Source organism: Pituophis catenifer, unplaced genomic scaffold (assembly GCF_029215685.1).
Source record: "Pituophis catenifer annectens isolate HBS135680 unplaced genomic scaffold, rPitCat1.0.hap2 SCAF_1, whole genome shotgun sequence".
NCBI lineage: Eukaryota > Metazoa > Chordata > Lepidosauria > Squamata > Colubridae > Pituophis > Pituophis catenifer.
In genome coordinates this window covers 204,226,460-204,254,082 of record NW_027256881.1, presented here as the reverse complement: position 1 = coordinate 204,254,082, position 27,623 = coordinate 204,226,460, and the positions used below count along the sequence as shown (strand labels likewise).

General features: G+C 38.9%; 1 protein-coding gene across 2 annotated transcripts in view; it reads left to right on the top strand.

Annotated features, from left to right (window-relative positions):
* Positions 1 to 27,623, top strand: part of TANC1 (tetratricopeptide repeat, ankyrin repeat and coiled-coil containing 1) — a 157,760-nt gene that overhangs the window by 97,752 nt on the left and 32,385 nt on the right. For both annotated transcript variants that reach the window (XM_070940590.1, XM_070940503.1), the window contains 9 exons: positions 815 to 945; positions 2,382 to 2,571; positions 5,869 to 6,126; positions 13,031 to 13,156; positions 14,287 to 14,565; positions 17,992 to 18,143; positions 20,113 to 20,344; positions 24,422 to 24,588; positions 26,863 to 27,470. In XM_070940590.1, coding sequence (XP_070796691.1) covers positions 815 to 945; positions 2,382 to 2,571; positions 5,869 to 6,126; positions 13,031 to 13,156; positions 14,287 to 14,565; positions 17,992 to 18,143; positions 20,113 to 20,344; positions 24,422 to 24,588; positions 26,863 to 27,470 — 2,143 coding nt within the window. The remainder of the gene's footprint in view (positions 1 to 814; positions 946 to 2,381; positions 2,572 to 5,868; positions 6,127 to 13,030; positions 13,157 to 14,286; positions 14,566 to 17,991; positions 18,144 to 20,112; positions 20,345 to 24,421; positions 24,589 to 26,862; positions 27,471 to 27,623) is intronic.

The following is a 27,623-nucleotide window of genomic DNA, read 5'->3' as shown; positions in this document are numbered from 1 at the left end:
GCTTGTTCGCTCATGGGATTCTTGGTGCAATTTAAAACATAAAACAAATTTATTTATTTGTTAAATGTATTTATTTAACAAAAACTTAGCAATGCAAACAACAGTATAACATCCAGGAAGCCTGAAGGTATTTTGGTTGATAGCATAGCTATTAACTGAATTGTTTCCTATGATCAGTCCTGAGGTACCAATTACACTGGTAGACAATTTCATAGGTTTGTTTTGTTAGCATAGAAGAGCCTGGAAAAATAATCACATGAGCTTTTTTGGTCACCTCTCAGTCTGAATCATTTTAGAACTTGCTATCAGTTTCCATAAGAATATAGATAAAGGTGTGCAGACACGTACATATATACACACCGGCAGACACATACATAAAAGAGGCTCATGTATGACCACATACTCTTCAAAAAAATACTCTGCATTTTTGTATTTTCATCCATTGAAAAAATAGCATCTTCAGATTCTACTTATGTGTGAGAGAGAAAGACATTCTTTATATTCTAAAAACCCATGTTGGTTGGATGCAAAACCAAAATAATTTAATTCTAGTATTTATGCCTAGTTTAATTCAGATTCAGAAGTTAAACGTGTGCGAGGATCTCCCTTTATATAGGGAGTTCCATTTAATAAATGGACATTGAAAGTGCTTTTTTTAATAGAGTTTTGTTAGAATATGGCAAAATAAAATTTGTTGATAATAATTTGTTTAAATTTCATTATTTGCCTTTATGTTGGAAGCTACAATCATTTGAAGTGAATATAAATGTTAATTAATCTTTCTCCTTCCCTTGAAATTACCTTTTTTGAACAGAAGCAAAGTCAGAGAAGGAATCAAGCTGTTCACCAGCAGCTCAGGAACTGATGACAAGGCTTGGGTTTTTACTGGGAGAAGGGCTTCCAGCTTCTGCCCATATCTCCCCAGAAGAAAAACATGAAACTATGGTATGCGAATGGAAAATAGTCTCAATCTAAGATGCTACATATTTCTTGCTTTCAAAATATTTCACCAGAACATGTAAATGTGTCATGCAAATAACTACAGGTAGTCCTCAACTTAACACAGTTCATTGATTGACTGTTCAAAGTTACAACAGCACTGAAAAAAGTGACCTATGACTGTTTTTCACACCTGCAACTGTTGCAACATCCACGTGGTCACGTGATCAAAAAATCAACTGACTCATATTTATGATGGTTGCAGTGTCCCAGGGTCATGTGATCCCCTTTTGCGACCTTCTGACAAGCAAAGTCAATGGGAAAGCCAGATTTATTTAACAATTGTGTCACTAACTTAATAACTGCAGTGATTTGCTTAACAACTGTGGCTAAAAAGTTGTAAAACAGGACAAAAGTCACTTTAAGTGTCTAACTTATCAACAGAAATGTTGGACTCAATTGTAGTCTATCTGTAATAAATAAGTGATATATTTATTGGTAATTTTCTTTGCCTTTTTTTTTTTTTAACAGAAACACTACTTTTAAGTATTTAAGATACACCACATAAAATGATTCGAATACTATTGAATAATTGTTTTTTTTAATTCAGATGATTCAAACTACTTGACCTAGAAAATATTAAAAAAAGAATATTTAGTTCTTACTCTTTTCTTGTCTAAGGCCACAATGATGCAGGTTATGGTACTTGACTTGCTGGATCTGTGGAGAAAAACTAAATGAAATTCTCTCCTAGCAGAAAAATTAACAATACAATTTTTGTATGACATTTGGAAATCAGTTCTGAATCATGATGCAACTGGAGATGATTATTTTTTTCTTACAGTGCAACATGCATAGTTATTTTGCACGTGAACTCTATATATTGAATTAAAAAGTTTTTCAGTTAGACAAATTTATCGTTTAGGACGATATAGGAAAATCTTTCTACAAAATGTTTAAAGAATGGAATCTCTGTCTAAAAGAATATGTGGTTTATTAATCTGCTTCATTCTAAACCTATAAGCAGTTATGACCAAATAGTTTTAAATAAGATTTTCTATATGGCTCTGGGTTGTTGTTGTTGTTGTTGTTGTTTTAAAAGCTAATGAAATATAATCTGCATTTTACCTTCATCCTGAAGGCCCAATAGTTGGATTTGGTATTGCTGGCTTTTTGTAAGATGATTTTTCACCAGTATTTCAGAAAATCCTGTACAGTTCTGACCTAGAGTATCAAAGGTCCATAAATTGATTTAACTTCTTATTGTGGTCATGGCTATACTAACTGCCTGAAAAGTATTCAACAGATCATTCTGAGAAATTTCCAGGGGAACTTCATATGTCTGTACAGTTTTTTTTTTCTTGCTGAATATGAACTGTTCTCTTTGTGGATTGATCTGTGCTGTGTTTGTTAATTCCTTGTTTCATTCTTTTTTTTTTTAGTGCACAGTAGCTAGTCAAGGAGTCAGTCCTTGTTCTACACTAACAAGCAGCACTACGTCGCCTAGCACCGATAGTCCCTGCTCTACTCTGAATAGCTGTGCTGACAAAACAGCGGCCAACAAAAGTAGTCCCTGTGGGACCATTAGCAGCCCAAGCTCCACGTTGGAAAGCAAGGACAGTGGAATTATAGGTAAGCAGTTTAATTCCTGATAATGCAGTCACTTCTGGCTGTCTCTTCTGTAGCTTGCTTTTTATGTGTGTCTGCAAAGGCTATCTGCTGCAAAGAAAATGGAGCTGAAGCTCTCTTATCTTAATTCCTGATACTGCATGACTCCAATTTCTTTTTTTAAAAACAATGTAAAATGATCTTTCATTCAATACTATGTCATTCTCTGGAATTCCTTTGAGTATTTTTTTAGGTATGTAATTGTGTTCTATTTACTTATAACTCTTATTGGGCTAGAAGGGGCTGAAAACCTTCATTTATTACAAGGCTGTCATGTTCAGAGGTATATGTTGGATGGGGAAGATCTGTAGAAACAGATAATGTTGCTATGGCTTAATAGTTAATAGAGTTATGAATTTCAAAGTCCTTTCTTCAGATTTCAGTACCACTATGATCTTGTTGAAGTATCTTCAGAATTGATATTATCCCTGAATCTCATCTGGAATGCAAGGACAACCTTCTGACAAGCAAAGTCAATGGGGAAGCCAGATTCACCTAACAACCGTGATACTAACTTAACAGTTGCAGTGATTCACTTAACAGCTGTGGCAAGAAAGGTTGTAAAATGGGACAAAACTCACTTAACAAATGTCCTGCTTAGCAAAGGAAATTTTAAGCTTAACTGTAGTCGTAAATTGAGGATTTAGGTTAGAAGGTTAGAAAAGGGGATCACATGACCCTGGGAACTGCAAACGCCTTAGTCTGTTGTCAAGCACCTGAATTTTGATCATGTGACCATGGGGATGCTGCAACGATATAAGTGTGAAAAACGGTAATAAGTCACTTTTTTCAGTGCTGTCATAATTTTGAACAGTCACTAAATAAGCTGTTTTAAGTAGAGGACTACCTGTGTTCACAAACATGTTACTGTAGCAAAGTGGTAGATTTGTGGTATCTGAGTTGTGGGGATGATGGGTGAACGGTTCAGTAGTATTATGTAGGTATAGTCAAGGCTTGTGTGCAAAATCTTGGAGATCTACTGCTAACCATTGTCCAGTCATTACTAACCTAAAACGACCAATAATGTACCTCCATAAACGGAAGTCTAAAATGGGGGGCCCCAACCTCTGGGCCATGGCGCACTAGTGGACCATGAGCTGTTTGCAACAGGGCTGCGGAAATGGGCGAACGAGCAAGCACACATGCACATCCCCACTTGCATGAGCAGCAGGCAAGTGTGTGCACGCACACTGTATCTGTGTGAGCAGCGGAGGCATGTGTACACAGCTTGTGCAAATGCAGCTGTGCGCATGCACGCGCCTACCAGCCAGTTGTCCAGAACCATCCCCTCTTCCCCCCCTGCCGGTCCACAAAGCCTGAAAGGTTGAGAACTCTGGTCTAAAATATGGAAATAATTGTTTTCCATAAACAATTATGTGCCTATGAATGACCTAGTGCTCTATTGCTCAGCAAAAGCCTCATCCCCACCATGATGTCTATGTTAATTGGAAGTTACCATGCCAGGTTTAATTGCCTGGAAAATTGGTTTTCTTATACTGGAAAAACACCACTGGTCTGTATAAAATTGGAAAAAATTCTGAAGTAAATCTGCAACCTAAGAGTTGCTTTCTGTGAAATGGGCAGCTTCATAAATTTCATAAATAAATACAAATAAGATTTCTTACAATTTTTGTGAAGCTATATATTTCCCTGGGAAGTGGCAGTACACAAAGCATTTAGCTGTTTTATTTTGAAGTTGCTGTGGCAAGGTCAAGCTTGGAGTTCGGAATGGTAGTGAAGGCAAACAATGCACACTGGTAAAATGCTGCTTGTCTTCCAAGAAATAAGACGTTGCTTATTTTTAAGATGTGGAAGCAGAGGAATTTTTATACTAAGGAATGGTTTGCATGCTTAGTTTAAGATTGGGAATGTAAAACGAACACAAAGTAAGCTATAGAGATCTGAGCTAAACTGAAAGCTTTAGAAAATCTAGAAGAAAGCCAAGGAAAAATAGCTGGGACAATAAGGATCCTGAAAGAATATCCGTCTCAATGTACATAAATTCATATCATTTATTCTTAGTGCTGTTACAAAAATACATAAGATGCATCAGTCTGTCACACATACTTCCCAGCAAATATTGAAAGATGCTAGTGCTTTTTGAAAGAGAACATTTAAAATGGAATGAAAATGATGGACTAGGTTTCTTCTGTTTGCATTTATCTGTTTAGTTTATTTCCCATCTTTTCATTCATACAACCTTCAAGTCACTTCACAGCATTAAAAGAATGCAAAACTAATAATGAAATGTTCCATGAATTCCTTATAAATCTACTTATTCTGCATTTATTTGATAAGGAAAGCAGACACTAATTTTCAAACCTACCAGGCCTTTTTTTTTTTTTTGGTTTATGTGTGCAAATATATTACTAGCATTAATGTTCATTCAGTACACAGTTTAATAAGTATGCCTTTTGTAAGGTTTTCTTGTGGAGGGAGGGCAGGCTTTGCTCAACCATGAAAATAGTTGTTCTTCTATGCCACTTAAGTCGGCTTCTATTCTGTTTCCATTCCTGCTACGTTATTCTGGGCCAGTAGCTCCTTTGAGTGGAAGATTACCTTCCCCTCCTCCTCCCACACTTTTTACTGGCTCAGATAGCTTTCCTTCTCTTTTTGGTGTTTTATTGCCTTAGTTGAAATTGTCTGTGCCTCCACTGACATAAAAAAAAAGAAGAAAAAGTAAAGGCAGAATTTCGTCTTTTCCAGTGAGCTAAAGAAGAGAAAGGTCTGGGCTAGTGGCCAAAAGGAGAGGAGGGGGGGATATTTGGCAAGATGCCCTCTTTTCAGGGTTACAGACTTGAGTGGAAAACCTCTTCCTTCAATTAGAAAATCAGGAGGGAGTTTTCTTTCATAATATATCAAAAGACCAATTTTTTAAAAAACCAAAACATTTAATAATTCTGTCACATAGAAGCATACCATAAGGCTCTCTTCAAATTTTTACATATTTTATAGTGTTTGAGTTGTTAGTCATTTCAATAAAATGATAGTAGTTTTCATGGCATATTTTCTTGAATGTTAAGAGGCGGACAGTATATATAGACAAAACTAAGAACATTTACAGCGACTATCCTATATTTTCCCAAGGATTATAATTTAAAGTGACATGAAAGAACTTGTAGACTTGCCAGATGGGTCACATAACTATCATTTCTCCTTATGTCAATTCAAAGTTTCCCATGATTGTGTGGGTGTAACCAAAACTGTACTACTCATTCCCAGGAGGGTATTCTTATGGATTTGTGTTTGTTGGGTTTTTAGGGACAGTAACAAGTTCATCTGAAAATGACGACCGGAGTGGATCAAGTTTAGAATGGTCTAAAGAAGGAAATCTCAGAACTGGTGTACACCAAGGAATTATTGACAGAAGGACAGATAATTGTTCACCAGTTGCAGAAGAGGAGACAACAGGTTCCTCAGAAAGTTTGTCAAAAGTGGAAGCATCTTCTGGAGATGGCCCCATTACTTACATTCAAAACTGTGGCTCGTTAGGAATGCCTCGACCCAATTCTGTTGCAGGTAAGGAAGAACTGAAGAGTTAGTGTTGATTGCTTTCCAGATTTTGTTCTACTGAAGTGAAAACATTTTCCTTTAATGTTGCTCTTGTATCAGCATAAGTCAATTCTCGTAAATTTAGATCTGTTCTTTAGCTAATGGGCAGACAAGGGCAGAGCAACAGGAATTTTTAAAAGTACAACATAAACCATAAATGTGTTCATAGAATATCCTGACTTTTGTAATGGTTCTTGCAAAAACCACCTATGCAATTTTTAAGGATTCTAGTCAGGGAACAGAAGTTCATATCCTCTTGATTGAGAAGAGAAATTTGTCATATATGAAAGTACTTTAAAATATAGTCAAGTGCATTCCTGCTGAATTCTCTTCTCTTTGTTTCTATAAGTTTTAAGTCAGCTGGTAGTGGTTCCTGCCTATCTTTATTTTTACATGAATTTTTTTTTTGTGAAGGCTAAATAACTCAAATTCCTCACCCCTATATTTATGGCTCATGTAGTTAATTCTTGGTTAAAAATATAACGGTCATAGGATGGATGGACAGGATTGTTGCCTTAGTGGGAAGAGCTTGTTCCACACTGCTGGAAGTATATTAAGCAATTTTTTTTTTTATTTAATTTATATGCCGCCCTTCTCCGGAGACTCAGGGCGGCTTACAATGCGTTAAGCAATAGCCTTCATACTTTTGTATATTTTTATACAAAGTCAGCTTATTGCCCCCACAATCTGGGTCCTCATGGGTAAGAACTGGTCACCCAATGGATAAAATGGGTAAGAACTGGTCACCCAATGGCATGCCTTGCTTTTCTGATAAGGTTGCCAGTCCATTGGATTGAACTTGCTCCAGTAAGCCTAAACCAGAGGGTGACCCAGCTGTGTGTAATACAGCATCTGTGCCAGTGTTTTTATTGCAATTAATTTGAGGGCAGCAAGAATAGAACTATCCTCTTCTTTTTGCAAGAAATGAAGATGAAATATATACAGATTTTAGCATTGTGGGCTGAAGCAGAGGCATGAGGTTCCCTACTTAATGAATGTATGAAAAATGACGCTCAGATTACATGATTGCATGAGAGCCTATTCATATGCCTGGCATGACTTTCAGGTCTTCTACCCAAACTCATGATTTTAGTCTTTTGATAGCTGTAATTCCCAATATATTCTTCCTGCAGAATTGCATAAAGGGCTCTTCTGAGATGGTATATAGAGTCCCACATAATATTACCACACTGTCTATAATGAAGTGGAAGCAAATTTATTTCCCAGTTTAAGAATATGAACGTGCAAATTTGAAAGGTAATCTTAACAAGCCATTTAGATAAAAGTTAGAGCAATGGAATTACGATTCATCCCTGCTTAGTTCCCCACCTTGTTGATATTAAATAAGGTTGGTGATCATATATAGGTAGTTCTCCTTTATGGACCACTCATTGAGTGACCGTTTGAAGTTACAATAGTGTGGAAGAATTAATTTGCAGTCAATTTACAACTTTTGCAGCATCCCTGAGCCACGTGATCACCATTACGGTCAGTATGCATTGTCCTGTGCCTGGTTGGACACAACAGCTTATTCTCTTGAAATTTCTTCTTCTCTAAACTCTCCACTATCGGATGAGGGTAGGAAACATGATTTTGTAGGTTTTGTATTACCCTTCCCCTCCAGGGATGAAATCTACTTACCTTCCTTACCGGTTCAGAAGTACATGCACGAGCATCACATGCACGCACAGACCTTCTGTGCATGCGCAAAACCTTCTGTGTATGCGCAGAAGTTAAAAAACACATTACTTCCTGGTTAAAACCAGGAAGTAATGACACCCGGGTGGGTGGGCGGAGCTTTGCTCACCATCACTACCGGATCGCCAAACCACCGACCAAGATCACTACCAGACCGGGCGATTCAGTCCAATCCGGGAGCATTTCACCCCTGTTCCCCTCCCCTTACTCTCAGAGCAGAGAGATTGGAGAGAAAGGAATTGTAAGAGAGTACTATAAGCTAAATAGTATAAGCCAAATGAGTTGCTAAATGCCCAAACGAAGAAGACATATAGATGATCCTAGGTGCCAATGTCTACCTTGCCAGCAGTGGATGATCATGCATATGATTTGTACGGTGTCTGCTGGGATTTACTGTATAAATGGGGTATAGCATCCTTCCCTCAGTGTGACTGTGGGGTCCCACGTCAAACTGTAGATCACATTGTGACTGGTTATAAACTGAGTGTATATCTCATTCCAGTTTCTGAATTATTTTCAGATAAACAATGCTGCACTTCAGTGGTTAGATGACTTGGACATTAGTATCTGAATATAGATCTTTTTATGTATTTATTCACATTTAATTTATTTTTAATTTAGGTGAAATATTAGTATCCTTTGTCTGTCAATGTTTGTTATGCCATATGCTAAATAAATAACTATTAAGCTGATTGTGTGGGGGCGGGGAGCAAGTACTGTCTGTGGCAATCTCTCCTTTGCCTTACCCTTTCCCTCCCCACCGAGCAGAGAGACTGGAGAGGTAGGGTTTGCAAGAGAGTAAGCTGTTTGCTGTTCTACACATCAAAACCAGTAGCCCAGGGCTGGGAGCCGCAGGCAAGCTACACCAGCAGCTTATAGTATTCTCTTGCATCTTCTCATAGGACTCTTTAAGATTAATTCAGGACTCTGCACATAAAAGAAAGAACTATATCCTGAATTTGCTCTACGGATAGTTGCTGCATTATTACCTTGTCCAGTTTTGGGAATACTTAATGTGGCATAATAATCTTCCTGTTGGAAATTTTTATAACCATTATAAATCCTCTGCAAGAGACTGCAGAGCAATACATTTTAAACATAAAAAGAGAGGGAAATGGTCACTTTCACATTGAGGAATAATCTTTAAAAACTGATCTTTTTGAAGCAGATCCGTCTGTGTAGGCAAAGCTGTCAAAACTCATTTCTGTTTTGCTTGAGCAAACCTGCAGTTGGCTTATCTAGACATAGTTTAGTTTTACTGGGGGGTGGGGGGGGTAAAAACCTGAAGCAACTTTTGGGAGAGGACTGAACCCATGGATTGAAAGATTTGTCAAAACCAGGTGCCAATCACAGCAATTTTATTCAGTTAGTTAAATGTTTACTGTTTTTCAAGGGGAGATCACGCACATGCATTTACCATTTTAGACACTATCCCAATATCGCGAAGTTTAAGAACTCTTGCTTCACCGCGCTCTGTAAATTTATCGGTGCTTTCCTATTTGGGGTTACTTTTTTTATGCTTTTTATTAGCCGAATGAATCAGTCAGACGTGGCCTTGCAACTTCTGTAATACCGTAGAGATATTTGGATCCCCAATGGACCTCCTTCCTCTTCCCCCAGTTTACCTCAGAGGCTCATTTCCATGGATCTCTGCTTTCCAATTTTCTTTCCAGCTTGAAGTGGCTCCGCGAGTGCAGACAAGTGCCCCGCAGTTCTTCTTTCCCCTGTTAATGCAATTGGCCCACTTAGACAAGGAGGTGCCTTTTCCATTGTAAATGTCACTGCTTGAACCATCCAGGCATGGATAAGAGCTGTTGGATCTTAGCCTGCCCTTGAATGGCGAGTCTAAAGAAGGGAAGAAAGAAGCTGTATCTGAGTTCAAGGACTCCCTCTCGCATGTTGTGGTGTTGCTTCTTTGAGATGAGCCGCTTGTCTTCTTTGTGGGAATTACAAAGCTCATAATTCATCTGGGTGTCTCTCAGTGTTGTGGATTCCTTCCCTTAAACAGCATTTAGCTGTCTGCTAAATGTGATTAGCTAATGTTAAAACCTGGTTTCTTGATCTACAATTAGAAGTAATAGGACAGCTCTTCTTTTAATCTAATTTACTTCTGTTTCCAAGCCCTTATTTTTTGCTATACATCCCCCCAAAAAAACTAATTATTGTCATTTTATTCAGCTATTATTACAGTTAACTTTACTTCATTTGTTTTTCTGATTTATCAACTTTCGTATTTTTGACTTCAAATTTTTTAAAGTTTTTGTTATTTCTTCTATAGCAATGTTTAGTATATCTAAGAGATGCTTAAATCTTTGGAAATACCTCCAGAATTTCTAGTTTGTTTGTTTTTTAATAGGAAGAATAATTTTAAAAAATCTTCCAGATAAAAGATAGTTTTTGGTTTGTATATAAGTCTTAATTCCCAGACTTGTATGTGGATGTGTTGTAAGAGTTGAAAGATTTCACTTTCTATGTGCAAACAAACTCAGAATCTCTTTACATTAATGAACTTTTGTCTCTACTGCAATGAATATCAGAACTCTTTAAAAATTAATTCTGCTATTCAGTTTATCTGTGAACTGGAGATATGCCAGGGTATATATTGTTGTTACTTCAGTTAGAAATAGTTGAGAAATGAGGCAGGTAGATGTTGCTTAAATGCAAAAGAGCTAAATGGGAACAGTCCCTTACTCCAAGATATTGGAAATTATCCAAATTTCTAAACTAATTTATGTCTAAAGTGAGTTCAGCTCTTTTGGAAAACATCACACAAATATCAGGATGGTAATTGTTACTAGCCGGTTTCTGTTCTTGTGTAACCCAAAGGTTGCTCAGTAAATGAGAAATGTTTCAACAACCATGGACAGCCTACTTATTACAGTTGGATATGTTTGGGGTTTCCCCCCTAATTTATATATAAATGTTAACCACAGGTTTATTTTTTTAAATTTCTGCTGCATAACTCAGAGTTCTAAAAAGGCAAGATTCTTGAAGGTTACACCTTTGTAAGTTGGGTTATTCTAAAACAATCTTTCTCCCCTGCCTCCCGCCCCCCACCTTTCCAAAAAAGCAAAAACTTGGGTAACTTGGGTCCGTTTTGGACCAGAACTCTCTATTTTAATATACCTCCTCTTATTAATCCTTTGAGGTAGCTATTAATTCTTGGGTTCACCAGTCTGTTTCCCAATCTCTTGAAAATATTTTATGATTAGTAATCTTTGGAAAAGTGAGGATGGGTATCCAATCCATAACAGTTTATTGTTAAATGCTGCACAAAGTCTTTCTTGCCTCCTTTGGATATCCATTGACTCAAAAGTCATCTCAAAAGCTATCTTATCATATAAAAAGCAGAAAGTTTAATACATAATTTGAATGTCAAACATCCTATTAAAATTGAGTCAGATACTGCTTAATCAGTTTTAAACCTATTCAGTGTTAGTTTATATTAAAAATACGTATCACAAATCATATATTTAATTGAAAGAAAGGAGCCTTGACCCAGGCAATTTGGGCAGAGGTAGGTTGTTTGAAAAATGTTTTCTTTACAAATAGGAAATTATACATAGTAAAAGTGGCTTTCATGTGCAGATTTATTACCTACTACAAAATATTTCTGGTTACATTATGTCTTCAAAAGAAGAACATGGAAATGCCTTGAGTATCTGTTCTTTCGTAATACAACAACTTGAAGCATAATAAATTCTTAAAATTTAGGGCCATGGGATATTATGATTGACATATTAATAGACAATAGTGATTTAACTCTTAACTTCATACTCATGAAAGTTCAAGGCTCTATCTTCAGAGTGACAAAACTGCCAAAAGTAGTTGTATGATTCTGACAAGGAAACATTTCAAAGATCATTGCTGCAGTTGTTGTTATTGTTGTTTCTTGTTTATATCAGTTTTTCCAAAGAATTCTAGAGAACATATTAATTCCACATTTTCTCTTTCTCAAAGAAATAAATGTTCTTTGACTTAGAATAGAGATAGATAAATAGATAGATAGATAGATAGATAGATAGATAGATAGATAGATAGATAGAATTCTTTATTGGCCAAGTGTGATTGGACACACAACGAATTTGTCTTTGGTGTATATGCTCTCAGTGTACATAAGGAGAATAAAATACATTCATCAAGAATAAAAAGATACAACACAGTGATAGTCAAGGTTATTAATAAGCTATCAAATCATACTACGAAACTGAAACTATATAAATTGAGAAATATAAGCTTATATAATATAAGCTATTATTAATATTATTAATATAATATTAATATAAGATATTAGCTTGGCAACTAGACATAATCTCTCTTTGTACGAGTAATAGCTGAATATTTTCCTGAGTGTGAATATAGCTTCAAAATACGGCTTTATAATCTTGACCCGTTTTTCCTCCTCATCCTCCATTTCTTATGTAGAATTAAGAACAATGAACTGACGGGGGTCAGGTAGCATGTTTTTTTTTAACACTTGTATTTTTCCTACTTAAAAGTATCCAAATATAGAATGATACTTAATACATCATGCAAATCAGCTTTTTCCAAGGCCCATTACGGCAACATTATGAGAATATGTGGTAGCATGCAAGGTCCTTACATGTCTTATCTTAGAATAGTTTTATAATCCATGCATGAAGATGAAAAACCAATATATTACTATATGGTTTCCCTCTTTTGAAACTACCATGTTTTCCTGAAAATACAACCTACCCCAAAAACAAGCCCTAGCCCAATTTTCATGCCTGTGCCTAATATAAGCCCTACCCCAAAATAAGTCCTGGTTAAGCCCCACCCACCATCTGGTTGTACGAGGTGGGACGAGGCACAGGTGTAAAAATCAAGCTGGGGGCAGGAGTGCCCACGCACCCCTTTCCAGTTACCAGAACGTTGCGAGACTCATCGCGCTGGTGCTACCGCTCATGGCAGAACGTCGTGAGGCTCGTTGCGCTGGTGCCGCCACTCATGGCAGAACACTCCCACACTTGCCGCCTCCTGCATGTCAAAAAAAAATAAGACCTCCCCGAAAACAAGCCCCAGTGCTTATTTCAGGGCCCAAAAGAAAATAAGACCGGATCTTATTTTGGGGGAGTACACGGTACATAAGAATAAACTCATATTTTGATCAGTTCTTCTTACCTTCCTGATTAGTTAGCTATTCTCATTACAGCAACAAGTTCCACAAAGCTTGAAGACCTGAGCTATTTGGATGGACAGAGGAATACTCCTTTGCGGACCTCAATTCGCTTACCTTGGCACAGCACTGCTGGAGGGAGAGTTCAGCAAGAAATAAAAGGTAAGACCTATGCCAAAGCCATGATTTAAAAAGATCCTTTTTTTTAGAAGGCCATGCTACCAGTAGAATCTGAAGAGGGTGTATTCGTGGAAAACTGTTGAAGTCTGTTTTCTTCTTTATGGCATTTCTTAGAACTGATTTATCCCCCCTCAATTTGAACTTCCATTAAAAAGTGAGGACTGTAACTATGCCAATAGAAGAGAATATTTGTAGGTCAGGCTTGAACTGTGGGGGATCCTAGGTGCTCTCTGAGCTTGGTTGTTTGCTTGCTTGCAGACACTTCATTACCAAACTAGGGAAATCACCAGTCTTAGGTAACATCATCAGTGCTAACATCAAGTACTGATAACGTCACTTAGTTTGGTAGTGGAACGTCTGCAGAAAATGGTGTAGGGTGTCCTGCTTGGGCAGGGGGTTGGATTAGATGACCTACAAGATCCCTTCCAACTCTGTTAATCTGTTAAACAATCAAGCTCAGAGAGTACCAAGGACTCCACGCTATGTCTATGGTCATAAAAGACAAAGGTGACTTATTTTTAAATATTGTGTTTTTCAAAGAAATAGGTTCTGGGCCCAGAACATTATACCTGAGAATTTAAAGTCAACATTTGATAGAGCTCATTTTCCATTGCTTGGTGCCTGGATTTATAATTTGCTGTCATATTTTTTCCCCTTTGGGCTGCCTATCTTAATACTAGGTATTCTCAGAATTTGTGACTTGTCCTGCTCCTTTTTCTCTTTCTAATTTATATGATAAATGTTGGATCCCCATCCTTTCCTTAATCCTCCTTCATATCTGTTAAGTCTTAAAGCACAAATTTATTCAGGAGAATTAGGGATAAGGCTTACCGAACATGATTGTTGAAACTAAGAGCATTTTGAATGAAAAATCTAGTATGTTCATTAGAGAGCCTAACTTCCTGATTTGTTTAGCACTCCTGCTGGAAGGAGTAATGGAGCAGCCTGGACAAATATGGGTTTTTTTTTCCCCTTTAAAATCGACTCACTGTATCTGGACTAGATTATTGAATTTCAAAGCAGCTTAATATTTCTGTAGGCTTTAAGTTCTTTTTTAAAAAACCATTTTTTTCATTGCCTTGTCCTCTAATTAAAGTGTTTCCTTCTTTTAGCACGTTTTGTTCCATATAAGCCTCAAGATATTTTGCTAAAGCCATTATTGTTTGAAGTGCCAAGCATAACAACAGACTCTGTGTTTGTCGGAAGAGACTGGCTGTTTCAAACAATAGAAGAAAAGTTGAAGAATCCCAAGCAGACAGAGACGAGGGGAGCTGTTGTGATTGGAAATGTGGGATTTGGAAAGACGGCTATTATTTCCAAGCTTGTGGCACTGAGCTGCCATGGAGGTCGCATGCGGCAAATTGCTTCCACCAGCTCTGCTTCTCCCAAAAGTAGGTTTGAAACTTTTTTTTTTTCTATTTAAGGGAAAAAAATATTTAATTCAGAAAGTGGAGCTATATATGCTTTTGTGTAAACGTGTCTTATATGGATTGCCATTCCTAAAGGGTAGTAAACTTTCTATTAACAGATCATAAAATTGTTATTCTCCTCCCACCCCATCCCACCCTCTTAATATGGAAAGACAAGCCCCTGCCTACAGGTAGTCCTTGATTTATAATGATTTGTTTAGTCACTGTTGAAAGTTAACTGAAAGCATCCCCACGATCACATTATCAAAATTCAGGCACTTGGCAATCAGCATGTATTTATATGATGGTTGCAGCATCCCAGAGTCATACGATCGCCTTCCAGCTGGCTCCAGACAATTAAAATCAACAGGGGAAGCCAGATTCATTTAACAACCATACAATTCACTTAATGACAGCAATGATTCATTTAACAACTGTGGCCAAAAAAAAAGGCGGTAAAATTGGGCACAACTCACTTAATAACCATCGTGTGTAGCAATGGATCATCTAGTCCCAACTGTGGTCATAAATTAAGGACCACCTGTATTCACATTGTATGTCAAGATCCGTCTGAGATTCATTAAGTGCCGTTTGATGCTTCCTAACACAGAAGCACCTGAAGCTTTTTTTTTTTTTTGCGCTGTCTGGAGCTTTCTTCTGATTTCTTCCGATTTCAAAACAAAATTGGTGGCAAAAGTGCTTTTACAGCCCTCTCTAAACGGTTTACAGAGTCAGCATATTGCCCCCCCAACAATCTGGGTCCTCATTTTACCCACCTCGGAAGGAATGGAAGGCTGAGTCAACCTTGAGCCTGGTGAGATTCAAACTGCCAACAGCCAGCAGTCAGCGGAAGTAGCTTGCAGTACTGCATTCTAACCACTGTGCCACTATGGCTCAGAGAAAGATCAGAGAAACACAGGATTCCCCACCATCCAGTCACAGCTAAAGAAGCTTCTTGGATGAGAAGCGAAACGTCTTAAAAGAAAAACCAGAAAGTCCACCTTTGGGAGTTTCATGGACTTCTTGATCATGGTGCCAAGAGTAACAAAATGAGTCCTGTTTTGAAGATTTCCCGATCCCCTTCACTTTTGATGGTTGGAATCCATCAAAGACTTTTCTGTTTCAACAGATTAGTGAATGGCTTTTTCTTAATCTGCTAACTACAAAGTTAGCAGATTAATGAGTTTTTGCCGTGTATGTGTTTTCTGGCTTAATTTTTATTTTTAATGTTATCTGATTTGTACATGTAGTTCTCGACTTACAGCAGTTCATTTAGAGACCATTTGAAGTTAAAACGGCACTGAAAAAAGTGATTTATGACCGTTTTCACACTTCCAGCAACATCAGTTGCAACATCCCCATCGTCATGTGATCAAAATTCAGACACTTGGCAACTGACTGATATTTATGGCGGTTGCAGTGTCCTGAAGTCATGTGAGCTCCTTTTCTAACCTTCTAACAAGCAAAGTCAGTGGGGAAGCCAGATTCACCTAACAACCGTGTTACTAACTTAACAACTGCAGTAATTCACTTAACAACGGTGGCAAGAAAAGCTGTAAAATGGAGCAAAACTTCCTTAAGAAATTTCTCACTTAGCAACCGAAATTCTGGGCTCAGTTGTGATCGTAAGTCGAGGACTACCTGTGCATGGTCCTATAAACGGTCTTTTTTATACTAAGTGTGAAAGTTGTTTGGCTGCAGAGTTCACCTCCTTTATGAACTATGCAGTTTACATTCATTAATCCAGTCCTATGATCACTTGCTTATTGGGACATTACTCCTATTTGCCTGGATGGGAGATTAAGATGTGGTTCCTTTCTAATCCATTCACTGGAGTGTGTTTTTTCTCATAAAAATCCTGGAAAAGGTTCTGAAAGATGTGGGCCAAGAAGCTAAAGTGGCTTGAAAAAGGAAACTCTGAAGAAAATTCAGAGGAACCCAAAAAGGAGAAGGGAAGGGGGAGCAAGTGAAAGGCCCATTGTGTTGATGATGCCGCCTGCCATTTTCTTGGATCATGTTTTGGCAGGGAAACTGAAGAGCAATTTCTCCTGCAGGCTTCAGTGAAAAGTGTGTGGATCACGTCCAGATCCCTAGTCACTCTATGTCAGCCTTCTTTATCCACATGGATAGGATTCTAGGTGCCATCTTATATGTGCCGGATGGATTTGACAGCTGGTGACAGGGAGCTATTTATCCTGTTTCCAGAAATGATGCAAAAACTGGTGCGTGAAGAGAGGACACAGAGCTTCAGCCAGAGGCTGTTAGCTACAGATAAAATTGTGGAAGGCCAGAAGATCAACACTTTAAAAAGATGCCCAGGGAGCTCTGTAGGACTAAAGGAGAATACAAATTCTAATTTAAAGGGAAAAAAAGTGTAAAGTCATATACTGAATCATATATTGAAGAGAAGAAATAATCGTGTATTCCTGGCAAATCCACAGGTTCAATACTTATTTGTTTTGTTTCACAAGATGAATTTGAACAAAATTTGAATTGATTCAGTTGATGTCAATGTTCAGAGCTGGGCACAAATTCTGCTTCTAACGTACCATTCTTTTCCCTTCCATTCCTGTTCACAGCATAGCTAATCACTACATTTAACAGGGCCCCTGAAACTGGGATGGACTTGAGGGAAGGGTAGAATGGATGCGAAGGAAAGGTCCTATTTCATCATGTATTCATTAGATGCCGTCTCCACACAGTACTTGTGTACTCTACAGTAGCATGAGTGCTTTTGGCCTTGAGCTCTTGGCTGGTTTCTAAGTACTATTGAGGTCCATTATATCTCATAATTAATGTCTGTCTATCTATCCTCTCTCTCTCTCTCTCTCTCTCTCTCTCTCTCTCTCTCTCTCTCTCTCTCTCTCTCTCTCTCTCTCTCTCTCCCTCCCTCTCTCTCTCTCTCTCTCTCTCTCTCCCTCCCTCCCTCCTCCCCCATTCCTCCCCCCCACCACCACACACACCTATGTATACCATTTGCTGACTTGTAGCTTTTTGGGAGTAACTGTGCAACAAAATGTGATCGTTTTTAAAATTCTGACATGAAGATGCAAACAGAAATCAGTGTAGCATGACACAATTTTGTGAGAGCAGGGGTGGGGGAAAGTGTGTGTGTTTGCATGTACACACATACAATGCTCTTTCTGTAATCCACTTCTTTGGAGATGCTGCCTTGTTTCAGTTAACTTCTTGTGCCAAGATTTTGTTACCAGAAGACTCCAAAGGGAAGCATAGCCAGAAGCTATACGCTGGAATCATAACTGGTAACAACTGAGAAAAGAACCCAAAATTCAAACAATGTTTAGGTTTCTCTTGAAGACTAAACATCTCCAGTATTACAGATACATAATTTGCACCACAAATGGATGCCGTTGGTTATAACTCAGGTCTCTGCTTCTTCCCCTGCAGCCAATGATCCTTGTCAGGAGATTCCTCTCAGCCAGCTCCCCCCGTCTCTGGTTCCTTCAGCTGGTACCAGTCCAGCCAAAACCTCAGCTGGTCCTCCTGCTCAGGAACATCAAAACCAAATGGATGAATCAGTTAAACGCCTTGCATCCAAGGTAGCGCATTTAATGCTCTGTGTGTAATGCATGTGTGTGTATAACAATTCAGGATGCTGTGCAGATAGACAAGCTTGTGTCTCACCATTTTATTTTACTGGTTTTTAGCTTTAATAAAACCTGATCAATTTGATGCACGAAGACAGAGAAGAGACAGTGCACATTCTTGAGGGCTATTTTTCCCTTCCTGATGTTGCTGCTTCTATCTGACTTCGGCAGGGTTAATCTGTGATTCCAAAAGGAACAAACCCCCCCCCCCCCCCACACACACACTTCTTCCTGGTTTATTCAGTATAATTTCCTCATCTATTGGGAAGAGGGAGCGGGAGAAATAAAACACTGGATTTAGGAGCTTACAGTGTGTTCGTCACTGATGTATCTAACAGTTATGTAAACTGGAATTAGCAGATTGCACCAGGGATAATTCTAATGCATTTACTTTGGTAGGAAGGATTGTGAAAATAGGAAAGCCTTGCAAAGGATTGAAAATAAAAGAGGATTTGCTTTGGTGTTGAAGTATTTACTTAAAGCAGTATTATGTAACTATTATCCTAATGCTGTCATCCTCGGTGCCGTGCTATGTTTAGAATTTGATAGAAAACACACACATTAATGTAATTTAATTTAATTAAAGCTGTAGTTTTTGGGTTTGCACTCGGTGTAATTCAGCTGTATTTCTGAATAATGGGATACAATTGCTGAAATTAAACTCAATGTCCCTACTGTGAGTGCACTAATTGAATGTACCTAAACTATGGAGACTCCAAAAGGAGGTTCATGACAATTATTTAATTCTTTGATTACCACACTATTAAAGGTGGTAATCAAACTATCAAAGGTAGAGTTGATTGACAGCAACCAAATAGCATTTTGCAAAAAAGCAAACAAATGAACAAAAAGACAGACTGTACACACTGGATTAGATTGCCACTCTATTGAATATGTGAACTAAAACTTTCTGGTTTTATTTACTTATTGGCAGGAACCTCCCCCGTGGGGTTAATGAGGTGCCATGTTTATTTCCTATTGCTTTAACTATTTATTCTGGCATTGGGTACAGAGTAAATTCTTTCAGCGCACAGCACAGGATCTCTGATGCTGACCAAGATTATAGGATGGAAAGTAGAAGCTTTTAAATATTTTCTCCTGCTGAAGAATTGATCCTAATTTGTGTGTGTGTGTGTGGCTTTTGTTAACAATTTGCATTGCCAAAACTGTTCTTTTGCTTCCTTAAATGAAGTGAAAGGATGAGAAATTAGCTGCTTTTTCCCAGTCCTGTTTAGATGATGTAACGGGGGACAAAATGTGTATGTATTTTTGAATGAGACAATGTAACAGTAACAGAGTTGGAAGGGACCTTGGAGGTCATCTAGTCCAACTCCCTGCTCACGCAGGAGACCTGTATTAGGGATTTGAACCGCTGAACTGCCGACCTTTCTGATCAACAAGCTCAATGTCTTAGCCACTGAGCTACCTAGTCAGGAATGGATGAAACTGATAATGTGTTTCTCTAAAACTCTTACATCAATATGTGCTATATTATGTAATACAGAAGATTTTTTTTTGAAAAGAAAAATAATGTTTTATACAGATATTTATAAGTGAATTTATCACAGTTAAGAAAAAAATGCCATACTGTGATTCTGCTGTTGCAAAAAACAAAAATAAATTATTCAACCGTTACATAGAGAATTATATTAGATGTACAATGCTGGGGGCCAGATATATTTAGCTAATGGATGTAAAAATATACACATGCACGCTGAAGAAAATTTTTTGCTAGTTTTAACGATTGTATGTTAAACTAGAGTAGTGAGATCTGCACATAAGTTTGAATATTCTTTTGAGGTTTATGTCTCAAATGGTTTAAGGAATAATTAGAGTGCATTTCAGCCTGGGATACTCCTTTTTCATTATTTTGTGTAGTTATCAGCCAGAAATTCTAAACAGTGTTTTATTTTTTTTAAAGGTCGTTGCCTATCACTACTGCCAAGCTGACAACACTTACACATGCCTTGTCCCAGAATTTGTGCATAGTATCGCAGCTCTACTTTGCCGGTCACCTCAGTTAACAGCATACAGAGAACTTTTGATAAAGGAACCACACCTACAAAGTATGCTTAGCCTTAGGTCCTGTGTTCAAGATCCTGTGGCAGCATTCAGAAGAGGCGTATTGGAACCACTGGTGAATCTTAGGAGAGGTAAGCAGGAAAACATACACATGCCAATATGGAAAAGTATGTAGAGTATTTTATAACAGCGGACTGGAGAACAGTGAAGAGGTTTCCTTTCTTTGAAAGAGGACAACAAATACCATACAGAATGAAACGGGATAGAGTTGATGTAAAAAAGGTAAAGGTGTTGAGTCCTACCGGAGCTCGCCATCGATGGGGGGTATGGGAGACGAAGGAGCGGAGATAAGCAGCCGCAGCGAACATACAATCAGTTCCTGGATAGCGGCGTTCATGGCGATGATTGATGACGTTGCCGGGCTCTCCGATTCTGCTGTCCCCGCTGCTCTGGCGCTCGCAGCTGTTACTGTTAAGGGAGTGGGGGGTGCTTGATTGATAATCACCGGATGTATGTTTAAGGGGCTGAGTTTTGTTAAATAGCGCTGTGGTGTGGTTACACCCAGCGCTGACTTTGAACCAAAACACCGACTTGTACTTTACTTTTGACTGCGAGCTTACCATTGCCAAAGTAAACCCTGATTCTCTGTGCGTTACTGGTGATTATTTACTATCGCGGTTCTGAACGAACGACAAGCCGAGAAAAGGTTTCCTGTCTAGTCGTGTCTGACTCTAGGGCACGATGCTCATCTCTCTTTCTTGGCCAAGTGGTCATGTGACCAGCATGGCTATACACCAAAGGCACACACAACCTTCCCACCAAAGTGGTACCTATTTATCTACTCGCATTTGCATGCTGCTAGGTGGACAGGAACTGGAGCTCACCCCATTGCGTGGCACTCAGGTCTCAAACCTAGGCTGTTGGCTTTCCAACTGACAAACTCAGCACCTTTAACTATTGTTATTATTAATTAAACTTGTATGCTGTTGGACTCTGGGCAGCTCACAACAGTAAAAGAAATTACATTGTTAAAAGATAGCAAGCATGATGAAGTGAGGGATTCCACTCTTCCTTGCTCATTCCTTCCATTTCCAGGGCTTCACTGCTCTTCTAAACAACAGCAGAGTGTGTGTGTGTGGGGGGAGGGCATCAGGATCTTAGGAGGAATCCCATTCCAGAAAGCAGATGTTGCTACAGAGAAGGCATACATCCAGGGTTTTAGAGATGGTATTACTATATATGTGTCATATAGGGCTTTATAAGTAAAAATCGAGGGATGCGGTGGCTCAGTGGCTAAGATGCTGAACTTGTCGATCGAAAGGTTGACAGTTCAGCAGTTGAAATCCCTAGTGCCGCGTAACGGGGTGAGCTCCCGTTACTTGTCCCAGTTTCTGCCATCCTAGGAATTCGAAATCATGTAAAAAAGCCAAGTAGAAAAATAGGGATCATCTTTGGTGGGAAGGTAACAGCATTCCGTGCGCCTTTGGCATTTAGTCATGCCACATGATCACAGAGATGTCTTCGGACAGCGCTGGCTCTTCAGCTTTGAAACGGAGATGGGCACCGCCCCCTAGAATCAGGAACAACTCAGCACGTATGTATTAGGGAAACCTTTACCTTTAAGTAAAAATCAGCATTTTGACTTCTACCCAGAAGCAAATTGGTAACCAATGCAGTTCATGAAGCAGAGGCATTACATGGGCATACCATGGCAAGGTGCTTAGTAACTAAGGTGACTAGGTCATGAATGACTATCTGAAGCCATCCCCCGATCTAGGAAAGAGGGCAACTAGTGTTGCCAGATGGTGTTGTGCAAAAGCCATCTTGTCACAGATGATACCTTCTATTCAAGCAGGAGCTGTGAATGCATGGAGCTCCCCAGATTATGTATATATTTATTAAATAGAGAGACAGAGAAAGAGAGAGTTGATATATTAGTCTTAAATTAATAATGAACATTAACTTCAAAAGTTTTTTTAGATTATGGTTTTATATATTTATTGATATGCTTCCAAACTGTCTGATCTATACAATAATGGAAAACATGAATTATTCATGAGAGGCGCTGTGCATCCATTTGCAAAATGGAACCTCAGGGTGCCATGCAGATGGTTGTTCCAGAATCTAGAAATGCTTTGTAATCATTCTACTTTTAGCAATGTTGCCACTCTCTAGATCAGTGACGGCCAATCTTTTCCGGACCTAGTGCCCGAAGTGTGTGAACGTGCGTGCGAATGTGCAAAGCATGTGCCCAAACCCCCAAAATGCAATGCATATGCACCCTCTACGCATGTGCCTCACACATGCATGCACCCTCCATGTGCCCTGCCCCTGCACATGGGTGCACGTCCCCCTCGTGCCCCACCCCACGCTCATGTACACGTGGCTCCCCACATGTGCCCCGCCCTCCATGCATGTGTGTGCCCTCCACATGTCCCCGCCCCTTCGCGCATCACATGTGCCCCAGGGGTGGGTTCTAAATTTTTTTACTACCGGTTCTGTGGGTGTGGCTTATTTTGAGGGTGTGGCTTGGAGGTCATGTGACTAGGTGGGCGTGGCTAGCTGGTCAGAGTCAATTCTGGAAGGTCCTCGCACTTACGACCAGTCCTCACACTTACGATCCGACTCATTTGTTTGCTTTTAACACTGATCAGCTGTAGGACGGCCCTTTGAAGCCCCGTGGCAAGAGTTTAAACAGTTTTTTTCCCTCTAGTCATCAGCTGGGACTCAGGAGGCAGCAATAGATTGGGGGTGGGACCAAATAAAAGGTAAGAATAATGTGGGGGGGTGGGAGGGCGGGGGGGGAGAACCGGCTCTGAACCTCATGCATGCGCAGCAGAGACCCGAAGACCAGCTGCCCGCGCACGCCTGCGCAACAAAGTTGAACTGGGGCGACAGCTCATGTGCCCACCTGTGGCACACGTGCCATAGGTTCACCGTCATGGCTCTAGATAAAATGAAATGCAGTTGCTATCTGTTCATTTAAGTATATCTGTTAGATAGAATTTGAAGCAAATACTAGCCTGGATTGCCACTTTTTGATGAAATATCCAACTCGATAAAACATTTATCACTTTTTTTCTTTTGGTTGTTAATCATGCTTGATAATTTTCTCTATTCTTAAGGTTCTAAAATGACAACATCATACAGTATTTGTTTTCTCTTTTTGGTCTTTAATCCAGTATGTAAATTTAAAATGGGATGTTTGGGTTCCTTCAAGAAGGCATGAAGCTAATCGTTGCTGTGTTGCTTTTTTATTCTTGTTGATCATTTAAATGAATTTCAGAATTTGTGTCAGTATTGTTTTATGTTAATATTTGTACCTTTTTTAGTTACATCCTTCTATACAAAGAAGTAGTATAGGATATAATTAAGATAGTGTGTGCTTAAAATATGTATTTAATAATGTTTTCAAATAGAACAATAACAAGAAATCACACCTTAAGAATTTTGGGAATACGTTGATAGATTATATTGCTGCACAAGAAATAGCATAAAATAGATGCACTATAAATATTTAGGCACGTAGGAGCTACTTTTTCAGGGGATGAAAGCACATTAAAGCATGTTGTCTTCTTATCAATAAATATCTTGGATCTGTTGTCAGTTTTTCAATTAGTACTATTGCCAAAAATAACATTTTGCTTGAGTTAACTATTTTAGTATTTCTATTAACATACAAAAGATCATTTCTTATAAAAAATATTTAACTATTTAAAAGTATGAGCATGTTTTTGGGAAATTGTCAGAGTGGAACATTTGTTTTTCCTTAAAATTAAAATACTTATTTTTTTTAAAAAAAATCTAACTTTTAACTGCCTACCTTATTAAGATGGAATAACATTTGTGGGTACCTCTTTTAACTTCGGAATAGTAGATTCATGGCAAACATTTGAATAGATTGGTCTGATTTACTAGAAAGAAGTCTCTTTTACAGACAGTAAAATAATATTTAGCTATGCCACTTTTTAGTAAAGGAATCTTCACTGTAGGTTTCTTAGAAAATAGGTAAAAGACACTTTTTATATTTAAATTAGTTGGCCAATGTGTGTCAAGAGGAAATAGCCTTTTATTATTTGCTTCATGCTGTGTTCCATATATAAAAATTAAGGGACATTAATACTTTTTTTTCTAATCAGGAATCAAATTGCTGCAATATATTAATAAATGTTCTTACCTCTTTTGTTTTTTACAATCGTGTCCTTCAGAACAGAAAATTTCAGAAGAAGAATGCATCATTTTAATAGATGGCTTAAATGAAGCTGAATTTCATAAACCTGATTATGGGGATACAGTTTCTTCATTCATCACAAATATTATTTCTAAATTTCCACCATGGCTAAAACTGATCGTGACTGTAAAAACAAACTTTCAGGTAATATTTAAGCAAATGGTGGTATAATTTTTGCAAAAGGCCATAATTTATTTGTTGTGTGTCTGCAATATTTGTATTCAAGTGTTTTCATTGTGTATTAAGAACATTGTTCCACACCAATGCCACTGTGAGTCAGTTTGACTCACATTGATGCTTACTAAAATCTAAAACGTAGGAGTTTGAGCTGTGTAGCATTCTGAAGCAGCTGCAGTGACCTGAGGCAAGTCTTTTGATTATGTACCACACAGGTCCTTTTGCTAGAATTTCTTCTGTTCTTCCCATTTTCTCTTTTGTTATGAAACATCTGTGGTTTCAAAATTTTATTTTCAAATTCCTTTTCTCCAATACAAACTGATTTCAAGATGTAGACCATAAATCTCTGAATTGAAGAACGCTAGGGATCAGTATAGAGCAGGATTTACTTCCCAATCTTGACCATGGCAGGAGGCTAACCAGGAAGATTATCAGAACAGTATGTCAGAAAGTCATATGATTGTTCCCTATTAAAACATATGGGGGAAACTTTTTCATGAGTATAAGATATCTTCTTGTTTTGCATATCCCCTTGTTACTATAAATTGGGCCTTTAGCTTTTAAAAAACTCTTGCTTGGTCACAAGAACAGGGTCAACCACTGTCAAGTTATTAAACTTGACCTGTTCAAAGATTACCATTTTAGAGTTCAAATAAAATATCTTGAATGCTTTTTTATATAACACCATTCAGGCAGACTAGAATAAATGCCTTGATTTGTTTTGTGTACATAAGGAATCTGGGTTGTTGGGTTTTTTTGTCCCTGATAATAAGTGTTCAAATATTTAATTGTCTGTATGAATATAGGAAATGAATAAAGGTATTGTTAGACCACAGAGTTACCTGTTAATTCAATAAATACACAGTGGTGCTAATATGTCTTTCGGATTCTTTGTGTTGGCAGGGGGACAGAGGTCGACCTCGAGGCATCTCGCATGGGGAGTGCCGCAAGGGTCGGTCCTCTCACCTCTCCTGTTCAACATTTATGTGAAGCCGCTGGGTGAGATCATCCGTGGTTTTGGGGTGAAGTGTCATCTGTACGCTGATGATACTCAGCTGTACATCTCCACCCCAGACCACCCCAACAATGCCCTTGATGTGATGTCCCGCTGCCTGGAGGCCATGCGGGCCTGGATGGGGAGGAACAGGCTCAGACTCAACCCCTCCAAGACCGAGTGGCTGTGGCTTCCGGCGCCCCGATATAGTCAGCAGGTGGCATCGCTGACTATTGGGGGTGAATCTTTGCCCCCCACAGAGAGGGCTCGCAATCTGGGTGTCCTCCTGGACGCACGGCTGTCTTTAGAAGAGCACATGACGGCCGTGGCCAGGGGGGCCTTTTATCAGGTTCGCCTGATTCGCCAGTTGCAGCCCTTTCTGGATCGGGACGCCTTGCACACGGTCACTCACGCCCTTGTCACCTCCCGGTTGGACTATTGTAATGCTCTCTACATGGGGCTCCCCTTGAAGAGCACTCAGAGGCTCCAACTGGTCCAGAATGCGGCCGCGCGGGTGGTTATGGGTGCAACTCGTTGCGCCCACATGACACCCCTCCTGCGCGAGCTGCACTGGCTCCCAGTGGTCTTCCGGGTGCGATTCAAGGTGTTGGTTATCACCTTTAAAGCGCTCCATGGCATAGGACCCGGGTACCTTCGAGACCGACTTCTGCCACCAATAGCCTCCCACCGACCAGTCCGCTCCCACAGAGAGGGTCTCCTCAGGGTGCCATCGGCCAAGTTATGTCGGCTGGCGACACCCAGGGGGAGGGCCTTCTCTGTGGGAGCCCCAGCCCTGTGGAATGAACTGCCCCCGGAAATACGTAAGATCTCCGACCTCCGGGTGTTTCGCTGCGCTCTGAAGACCCTGTTGTTCCGCCAGGCCGGGCTATTAACATAACGTTTTAAATTGGGGTATTTTAAATTTCTGGGATTTTAATTGGAGCCTAATTATTTAATGATTTTAAATTTTAATTGTTGTTTTGTTTCTGTGTTTTTAAATAGGCTGTACACCGCCCTGAGTCCTTCGGGAGAAGGGCAGTATAGAAATAAAATTATTATTATTATTATTATTATTATTATTATTATTATTATTATTATTATTATTATTATTATTATTATTATTATTCTCACTCAAAAAGCTTTCACCAGCTTTAATGTAGCATGGTTTTAAAATCAGTAGATATAATAATGAAGTTTGACAAATGCTATAAAGTACTTATTTCTTTCTCCTTCCTTCTCTAATTCAGGAAATAACGAGCTCACATCCTTTCTTCACAATCTCCCTGGATGATTTTTCAGACAACAAAGAAATACAGTCTGATTTAAATGCATATATTCAGTACAGGATCAATGCCAGCCAGGATATAGTAAACAATATTTCCCTCAATGGAAAAGTTGATGCCATGACTATTGGGAAAGTGAGCAACCACTTGATCTTGAGGAGCATGGGATCTTATCTCTATTTGAAGTTGACACTAGATCTCTTCCAGAAGGGTCACCTAGTGATTAAAAGTGCAAGTTACAAAGTAGTTCCAGTATCTCTTTCTGAGCTTTATTTGCTTCAGTGTAACATGAAATTCATGACAAATTCAGCCTTCGAAAGAGCCCTCCCAGTGCTGAATGTGGCTCTAGCGTCTCTTCACCCAATGACAGATGACCAGATCTTCCAAGCAATTAATGCTGGCCAGATACATGGCGAACAGGAGTGGGAAGAGTTCTCGCAGAGGATGGAGGCCCTTTCAGGCTTTCTGATAAAAAGACGTGACAAAACACGGATGTTCTGCCATCCTTCCTTCAGGGAGTGGCTTGTTTGGAGAGCAGATGGGGAAAGCACTGACTTTTTGTGTGAGCCAAGGTAAAATATAGGAGATACTAAAGAGAAAAGCTTTAAGAGCCATCATATTGTACACTTAAGTTGGTTGAAGGATATGTGGAGTTGAAAAATAAAAAGATGTGTGCATATCCAAAAGTAGAGGTCCTACAATTGTTAAGGAATGAATTATTAATT